This window comes from Tenrec ecaudatus, chromosome 14, assembly GCF_050624435.1.
Source record: "Tenrec ecaudatus isolate mTenEca1 chromosome 14, mTenEca1.hap1, whole genome shotgun sequence".
NCBI classification, from domain to species: Eukaryota; Metazoa; Chordata; class Mammalia; order Afrosoricida; family Tenrecidae; genus Tenrec; species Tenrec ecaudatus.
This window is the reverse complement of record NC_134543.1, coordinates 70,817,711-70,827,600: the sequence shown is the minus strand read 5'-3', so window position 1 is coordinate 70,827,600 and position 9,890 is coordinate 70,817,711. Positions and strand designations below refer to the sequence as shown.

Genomic DNA, 9,890 nt, shown 5'->3' with positions numbered 1-9,890 from the left:
ATTCAAAAGAAATTTAAATCATCACAGAAAAAAACCCAAAACCACTAGCAATTGCTTCACCTAGACATAATCGCTATTTCAGAGGCTATTTTCTAGTTTTGGTTTGTTTTGATCCCAGCCACTATAATTATTTTTAGTTTCGTCCACCTGTTGCCTCTTCAGATAAAGCCGTGTATCAGGGACAATGTAACCTATCCCATCCCACCTACAGGCGTTATTTCTGTCTTTTTTTTCTTGCTATGTTTGAATTTGGCCTATAAAAATAGTGTTTAAAGAAAGACAAAGATCTTTTACTAACAGAATAAATGAAAACAAGAAAAATATTTTCAGATAAATATTTTAATTATGTTATCACAAAAGTATAATAAAATTGTACCATTATTTATAGATATATAAGCATATATAAGAAGACTAGAAAGACACAAAAACATTAGGGTTCTGGGTAATATTTTACTTTTCATTATTGTATATTATGTTTAATAAAACATTAGATCAAGGCAAAAAATATTTTAGTGTTATAGAATCTTATATAAATGAATCTGTTCAAGAGCTTCTCTGTCCATATCCTTTTCTGGGTATACATCATAGTTCAGAGGTACCTCTTCAATCCAAGTTGATAACTGTATATTAGTCTAAAAAATAATAAACAAACATTAAACTTGCAGAGTGGTCGTTTTCTCCGGAATTTCAAGGAACCGTCACTAGTCAAGTAAGTAAACACAGCAGATATTTACTATAATGCGCAGAACTAAACTCTACATGGTGCCACATGAACCTTGAGGTCCTACATGGCAAGTTTGAAGTTTAGTAATCTATTTTTGATTTTGAAACTTGAATCAAGGAAAATGCAGATGAATTCTTTTAATGCTTTTAGTGTAATAGTTCTCATTAAACAATAAAGATAATAAAGAAAATGAACAGGCACAAAAACCGGTTTCCGTACACCAAGAAGAGAGGGCCGAGGATCACTTGAAGAGGGCCAACCCGACCCGCCCTAACTCTCATCAGGCTCCTCCTGTCACTCGGAAAACTTTAGGATTCACATTGCAGAAAGTCTGGAGCCAACGCTGAAAATATCTGCTTAAAGGCATTCTTTTAAATGGGAACACAAGATGGTTATTGGAGAGTTTATTTGCGAGAACTTTCATACATATTAATTTCTAAAGATTATCTATACAGATGTATGGACACTGAAACAAGTTATTTAAATGTGTATGAAAATCACTCCACAAATTGGATCCTTTATTTTTGCCCCTAAAGGTGAACTAGTTGCCCTGGTTAGTGCAGTGGTTATGTGGGCTGCGATCCTCATGGTCAGCAGTTTGCAAACACGGGCAGCTCTGAGGGAGAAAGACTAGGCTTTCTACTCCCTTAACCAGTTGTAGGCTGGAAACCCACAGGGGGTCCCTATAAGTCAGCATTGACATATGGCTTTGCTGTGGGTAAGAAACTAGGTTCCTGACTGCAAGGCCAACAGCTGTTCCAAGGGAGAAAGATGAGGTTGTCAGCTCCCATAAATGGATAGTCTTGGAAACCTTAGACAGGTCAGTGTGACTTGGAATCGACTTCATGGTAGTGGGTGAGTTAATGTACTTTAAAAGGTCCGCGTGCATGAGTAGGAAAAAGTATGCTAGGATCGTACCATTCACAGGGCAGCAATCTTCTCACTGCTGTTGAGTCAATGAGAGCCTACAGGACTGAGTAAAGCTGTCCCTTCGCTCTGGGTTTCTAAGGAATAAAGCCTTGCCGGAGCAGAAAGCTTCATCTTTCTTGGGCAGACCTTGAGGTGGCAGTTCAAATGTAACCCACTTGGTCCCCAGGGCTCCCTGTAGCAATCTTACTGAACGGGAGTGAAGTGTGGGGATCAGGGGAACTGGGAAAATTAAAATCTTTTAAAAAGCATCTCTGCATTATTTCCTTTGTTTTTAACAAGTTGGAATTAGTCTTGTAAGTATGAGAATAAAAAAAAGAATGTAAGAACGTATTGATGATGAATGGTTAACTTTCTCAAGGAAAAAAATGGCTACTTAAATTTGGCAGTGCTTACATGCAGGGCGAGCACCACTAAAGAAAATAACAGCAAGATGCTCTCTGAAAAATGTAAAACTTCCACGTTGACTCAGAGTGCTACTCTACGGGATAGAGCAGAACTGCCTAGTGATGGTCAAGGTTGTAGCTTATTGGAAACAGATGGCTACAACTTTGTCAGGTTCACACCAGTTAGCAGCTGAGTGCTTAACCATGCTCCACCAGGGCTCCTTTCAAAGGTCATTTTAAAAAGCTTAAGGGAAAAAGTAAAAAGCTTAATGAAGACTAATTAACCTTCTCATATGGGTTAAGTTATTAAGCTGATCTTATTGTTAAATATAAGCTTTATTTTATTTGAAGAACCTGGGGAACAAATAAGTGGTCTCTAGAAGATTCCAAACTGACCTAGAATTTAAACAGATAGACCTTCAGTCTACATGCTTGATTCTACAAGCCTGGAGCAACTGTTCTTTTGCACTAAGAGACAAGATTATGCTGTGAGTGTTCCAAGCTGCTTACACTCAATAGCTTTTATGAACCTAAACCATAGCTTAGGTTGCTGTTAGGTGTGCTGTCATATCAATTCTGATTCATAGCAACCCTGAGTGACATTCTAGAATTGTCCCATAAGGGCTTTCAGGCTGTGATCTTTATAGGAAAGTGCCTTAGTGGCACAGATGGTTAAGTGCTCCAATGGGAAACAAGTCTACAGGTCAAATCCAGTAGCCCCTCTGCGGGCCATGGCAGTTGGCCTTGGAATAGATTCAAGCCCTGAAAACTCTCCAGGGTAGTGTGTCTCACAAGGTCATCACCAGCCACAGTCAACTCCACAGCAAAGAGTTTGAGGATTCTCTCTCAGTCTCTGTGTTTAACCGTTACAGGAGCAGATAGGTCTTTTTCCTAGGGAGCTACCTGGTGGCTTCAAACTGCCAATCTTTCAGTTAGCTGGCAAATTCTCAAACTGTATGGTACCAGGGTTCTTTGATAGCACTGTAGGAATTATTGACTTGTTGATACCAGTGTACGTCAGTACTTAAGCCATAAGGTCTTGCTTGCTATTGCCTCGAGCATCTATCAGTTACTTTTAGAGAGCTGTTTGTAAAATATTAACAGCTACCAGAAAAAAGTAGCAGAAAAGTTCTGGTGACTAAAATGCTGGAAACAAGGCTTACATACCTGAAGACCTGAGAGAGACTCTTCAAGACTTGGTACTGTTACTAATAACGATCCTTGTTTCCTTATGTTATGGTTGATATATTCCCAGGCTCTATAACACAATAAAAGATCGCTAAGTTATTAGAAACTAAGATTTAACACAGAAAAAGAGTTATGGTACAAGAAAATGCAGCAGAGGTAATACCATAGACAGGCAGATAGGTAAGTTTGCCAGCAGAAGTAGGGCCGCAGCAACCTTCTAGAACATGGCTAAGTTTTCTAGTTCCTGAGGAAAGCACATTGGCCCTATTCTGTGGTTACAGTAGTGAAGAGATTAACAAACTGTGGCTAAGGTGAAAAATCAGCCCTTCGGGCTGACATGCAAAAGAAAGCCGCGTCAGAGCTCTGCCTTTAGTTGTCACCAAGCCGGCGCCAGCTCACACCTATCTTTCGTCCAGCAGAGCGCAATGCTAGTACCCGCTTGACACGGTTTGGAGCATATTGTGGCCATGTCAATCCACCACACTGAGCATCCCTAATTTCCTGCCGACCCACAGCTCTGGCACAGCGGCTAACGTGGTGGGAACCCGCCCGCTGCTCTGCAACCTGAAAAACCCAGCAGGGCGGCTCTACTCTGTCTCGCACTCGCGGGAGGATCAACTTGATGGCAAAGCACTTGATTTGGGGGGTTTCTCTCTTCATTAAATATGATGTCCTTTTCTAGCAATTGCTTTTTCCTGATGACATGTACACATTAAGCAAGGGGAAGTCTTGCCGTCATTGTGACTACAGGAGCATTCTGGTTGTGTTTCTTCTACCATGGATTTGCTCGTTCTCCTGACAGTCAACAAGAGGATTAGTTGCCAACACCACAACTGGAGTACATCAATTCTTCTGTCTTCATTTTTCATTGTTCAGCCTTTTCATGTGTGTGAGATGACTAAAAAGACCATAGCTTAGGTCACATACACTTCAGTCATGAAGATGAGATCTTTACTTTTTAAAACTTTAAAGAGGCTTTTGGTAAATTTATCCGATGCAATATGTTGATTCCCTTGTTACTGCTTCCTTGGATGTTAACTGGTTAAGTAGAATGAAACTGTTGACAAAGTTATTTTTTAATCTGTGTAACATGACCCAGTTGTCAAGATTTTTGTTTCTTCACGTTTAGATTTAATTTATGCTGAATGCTATAGTTTTTCACCTTCATCAGTAAGAGTTTCAAATTGACTTCACTGTGGCAAGGAAAATTGAGTCCTCTGCATACCACAGGGTGTTAATGAACACAGGCTGTGTTCTTTGTATACGGGCTGGTTTTTCAGATTATTGGTTCAGCATACAAACTGGGTATATAAGAGGAAAGGACACAAGCCTGCCACACACCTTTTCTAATTATGAATCACGCAGTATCTTTTGCTTTCTTTGAATGGCTGCCTTTGATCCATGTACATATTCTACACGAGCACAATTAAGTGACACTACCTTGAAACAACTTTGTTTCCAACGTCTGCATTCCAATCATTAATAATTTACAGTGCATCTTGAATGCATGCTTGATAAGTTTTAGACTGTACAATTTTCAACTTTGGTGTCTGTGGTTGGTGCATAAAGTTGAATAAAGGTTGTACTAACTGGTCTTCATTCCAGTTGTATGGATATTAACTGACCATTGATCGCCCAGTATTCACTCTTGGCACAGAGACCATATGCTTGTTGGATTATAAATGGCAATGTCAGATCATTTCAGCTCAGTAACAACTGGGATAACGATCAACAAGAGTTTCATTTCATTTCTGATGACTTCCAATCTCCATACTTCACACACGGCACATTCCCATCACGAGTGGGCGTCTGCAGCTCCCACTTCTCCTTCGGATCATGAAGGCTTTCCTCCACTGTGTCATCAAGGTTGACTTTATTTTGAGGCGCAGCTCTGTGCCTCCCACACTGAGGGGTTCACCTTCCAGCCCTACACTGGACAATGTTCTCTTGTTTTCATAAGGTGTAGACCCTTAAATTCCTTATAAATTGTATCAAAACTGGTTCAATAGGCACAGCTAGCGCTGAGACTACAGGGGATGGAGGTGGGCCAGAGTCATGGAGAAAGACAGACTACAGAACCCTGAAACCAAGCAAGGACTACCAACAATGGGATAAAACACAAACCAGGAGCGCCTGAATGGGACAAAGTTCATGTACAGAGTCAAAGGTTAAAGGCTCACGTTCATGCAAAGGCACTTCAAAAGAAAAGACTGTTTCTACTTCTGAAAAATCTGCCACTGGAACCCTACAGAACACATTCTACTCTGGGATGAACATGAATTGGATTGAACTTCATGGCCGGTAGTTTTATGCACATTCCAGAAAGCCAAACTCACTGCTAGAGTCGGTTTTTTGACTCAAAAGTGCCACTCCAGGGCAGGGTCGAACTGCCCCTGTGAGTTACTTAGACGGCAGCTCCTTCTGAGAGTAGACAGCCCTGCCTTTCCCATGGAGCGCTGGTGGCTTCCAACTGCTGACCTCACGGTGAGCAGCCCAACTTGTAACCACTACACCACCAGGGCTCCTCTTAGGTAGGTTACAACTTTAAAAATAACATCGAGCGTAGAGTCACGCCTTATTCAGCTGCCAGTAATACTCAATGGAAAGACTTCGGCTATAACAGGGCACTTTAGAAGATTAGTGGAATAAGCAGCTTCAACACAAGATGGAATACTGGGTGCCTGCCTACGTGTGTCTTCGGGTGTAGTTTGTATGGCTAATTGTTTAACCTTTAAGGTACATAGGAACTGGATTTCTATAGTATACAAGAGTCATGATTGTATGCCCCATCATTAAGGAGCAATGGACAAGCAAAGAAGGGATATACATCCCTAGCGAGTAAGTGGGCAGAAGTAGTAGTACACTTATTTTAGGTATAGAAATAGCTATTAACTTTAGTAAATTCTGTAGTTTATTACATAAAATGACAGAGATCTTTTCTCATGCTAGATCTAAAACCATGTCAGTGTTTGAATATAAATGTTACTATTTGAGTTAGAACTACTTGTTATTTTTGTGATTCCTAAAAATGATATATTTATAAGCTTATTTAATAAGCATAAAGACTCTGAGTATACTGTATGGTTGTCAATATCACACTTCCTGCTTCTGGTGAACGGTGTCCAACTTATTCCAAACCTGAGTCTTTCTAAGTAATAGTTTCTGCTACTGCAGATGTATTGAGGCTTTCTTTTAGATGCTAACTCCCCAAACTGTATCATTCGATTGCCCTGAAATTCTGATTTAGATTGTAAATTTTTGGAGATTAAATGTTATGCCATCTATTGTTTGTGCAACATAAAATTAATATAGGCAAATGATGTTTTATCAGAATGCTTCTAATTATCAGAATGTCTTACTCAACTCAACTCTCACTGCCTTGAGTCGATGCAGACTCATGACGACCCTGTGGGATAGGGCAGAGTTTCTGAAACTGTAACTGTTAACAGGAGTAGAAAGTCATCTTTCTTCTGAGGATTGGATAGTGGTTTCAAACTGCTGACTTTGTAGTTAGCAGCCCAACATATAATCACTAGGGCTTCTAATGCCTTACTATGACTTAAAAAATTGCTCCTGTATACCGTCATTCATAATGAAAACACTAAATTAATCATGAAAAGCTAGAACCGATCCACATTTAGAATTCATCACACTGGACTAATTTTGAAGAAATGCCTAACACATGTGGCAGATACGTACTCGGTGAACCAAATATTCGTGCTTGCTTCGGCAGCACATACACTAAAACTGAACCATACATTCTGTGACTGGAGTACCAGGTAAGTTTCAAAAACAACTCAAGCATGCAGTATTTTCAGTATTAGGGTCACTGATAGATTTCATCAGTCTTCGGCATTCAAAAGTTTAAGGTTTCAACTTCTTATATAAAATAAACCTACCAACGTTTTGTTCTCTGATAATTATGTAAATGTTTGGCTACCTACCTGTCATTAACCTAAAAAGGCTAAGCATACCGTGTCCACAGAAAATTATGCGTAGAGGGCGCTATGATTAATACAACTTTGGTCATGCTGTGATGCTGGTCAGTAGCCTATAACCCCTCCCAGACTGAGCTTTGACTTTACATATAATTAGCTTCCTGTTGAGCTCCTTTGTTTTAAAACTGCTTAAGTTGTTCACTTCAGAGGGACCGAGTCCTGGTGGTATAGTGGTTACACACTGGGCTGCTAAAGAAATGGGCTGCCTTCAAACCACAGTAGCTCCTCCGGAGAAAGACAGGGCTTTCTATTCTCCTAACAGTAGCTCCTCCGGAGAAAGACAGGGCTTTCTATTCTCCTAACAGTAGCTCCTCCGGAGAAAGACGGGGCTTTCTATTCTCCTAACAGTAGCTCCTCCGGAGAAAGACAGGGCTTTCTATTCTCCTAACAGTAGCTCCTCCGGAGAAAGACTGGGCTTTCTATTCTCGTAAAGAGTTACAGTCTAGAAACTCAGCTGGGCAGTTCTACTACGTCCAGTAGGGCTGCTATGAGTCAGAAGCAACTCAATGGCAATGTTTAATTTTGGTTTTCATGTTTGTCTAGCAGCAGTGAATGGGAGGATGTGTTTTGTGAGAGGTGAAGGGGGCGGTGAGCACAAAATGAAAGGGTTTAGGCATTCTGGATTCCATTCAGAGAATTGTGTGCATTTTTATTTTGCTGCAGTGGAAGCTTTATTGGTGCACTGATCCAAACATGAGTGTCTTCCTTTTTCCTACATATGGGCAGGGCCTCCCAGTACGCGGAGCGGGCACATGGCACTGGGGTAAGTAGGAAATTCTAAGTGGCTGGAAAACCAGCATGTGAACAGACTGTAGGGTTTGGAAGTATAGGAACTTATAGGTGCTGGTGGAGCACGGGGGTCAGAAAATGATCACAGCTTTGTCAGTCTTTCCACTACTGGGAACATAGGACAGATTCCAGGAACCTATTATCACTACCTCAAGAACATTTAAAAAGTTCAATAATTAATACATTTTCCCCAAGAAAATATACGTATGCCTGTATTATATTCATTTATTTTTTTTTGAATTATAGTCACGTATTTAAAAAGAAAACAAAAACCCATTGCCATCGTATGTTTCCAACTTGTAGTGACCCTAAGTGGGGACCTGGGTGTTTTGGAATTTTTACTGAAGCAGACAGAACCTGTCTGCCATGGAGTGACTGGTGGGTTTGAACTGCTGACCCTCCGGTTAGCAGACCAATGATTACCCGCCATTGCTATCGAGGTCCCCAGTATTCATTTATAGTTAATTATAGTTATTTATAGCTACTCCTAACATTCTGCGATAGGATAACATGACGTTATTTTACTAAAAGAAAACAGACAGCAAAGTATAGTGTCCCTAGAAAGTGGCATCTTATATATTCCTGACTGCTAAGCAAATGCTTGAGTCACAAAATCCTTTTATATTTCTGCCCCGATTAGATGTAACACTTTACAAAGTTGCATTTTGTTTTTATACTTGTGTTGTTTATATATTTGTTTACTATATAACACATTTCCTTACAAATTAACAGCCTAGGTGGGTTTTAAGAAGTTTAATGCAAAACCATTTCTACTATATCAATCTTTTTTCACCGTACTGGATATATATTAATAATAACAATAACAACAAGTTTCTTGTTTGAATAAATAACATACCTGGCCTGGTCTGCCTCATTAAGGAAATATTCAAAGACATTGTTCATTATGATAACATCAGCATTTTGCAGAAGTGAACCTTGGGTACAGATGTCTGCATGAAGCACCTAGAGAAGGGCGTCAGATCATACAATCACGTAAGAAACGTGCATTGGCTTTTTTATGTCAACGAGGCAACATGAGAAGTTACCCAAAACCAAACCCAGTGCCACTGAATCAATTCTAACTAATAGCATACCTCAACACACAGAACATCTATAGGGTTTCTGAGGCTGTTGAGGTCAAGTGTGCTTAAGAAGGAAAAAAGAAGAATATATTTAATACTACTGCCTATGGGAAATACTTGCTATCTTTTAAAAACTCCAGAAACTTGTGAAAATTTATTTATTTGTTTTAGGTGGAATTTGTCTTTGCACTCTATTTTGACAGTCATTATTTGCTATCTCAGCCTCAGTTTCCTCATGAATGAAACAGGATCTAATCTGACCTGCATCAGACGCAAAGGGTACCACATAAAATTATGCAAAAATAACTTGCAAATTATAAAGTATTAATGTGTTAATTGGCAGTGTCCAACTCTTCATTTAAAATTCACATGTAATACAAATACAAATGTATTATCTACACACAAAAAATCATCCAAAGCAATTAAAGCGCATTTAATTTACCTCAAAAAGTTACATTCAAGGTCGTGCTGAGGATAGGCAAGATAACATGAGAAAACATTCACACAAGAGTAAAATAAAACACTTTCAGTGTGAGAAGAGAAAAATATTTACTATGTACCATATAGTTCCTCCTTTTAAATAATCAAATTGTCTTAATTACATAATAATATTTAGACTGTTGGGGAGGTGTCTAATACTTTTATTCTTTACTTTTAAGTTAAAATACTAAAATAGTTTAACATTATAAGTTCTAAAAAAATCAGTTAATTAGCTTTCTAAGCACCCAGTTTAAATATGGAATCAATACATAAATTATACTACTGATACATCTTAGCTCTCAAGAGTTTCTCCTTT

At 39.3% G+C, this 9,890-nt stretch overlaps 1 protein-coding gene across 2 annotated transcripts in view; it reads right to left on the bottom strand.

Annotated features, from left to right (window-relative positions):
* Positions 1 to 349: 349 nt before the first annotated feature.
* LOC142426848 (uncharacterized) overlaps positions 350 to 9,890 on the bottom strand; it is a 35,215-nt gene continuing 25,674 nt past the window's right edge. For both annotated transcript variants that reach the window (XM_075532404.1, XM_075532405.1), the window contains 3 exons: positions 8,869 to 8,975; positions 3,205 to 3,295; positions 350 to 632 (listed from right to left, as the gene is read on the bottom strand). In XM_075532404.1, coding sequence (XP_075388519.1) covers positions 516 to 632; positions 3,205 to 3,295; positions 8,869 to 8,975 — 315 coding nt within the window. In that variant the 3' untranslated portion in view covers positions 350 to 515. The remainder of the gene's footprint in view (positions 633 to 3,204; positions 3,296 to 8,868; positions 8,976 to 9,890) is intronic.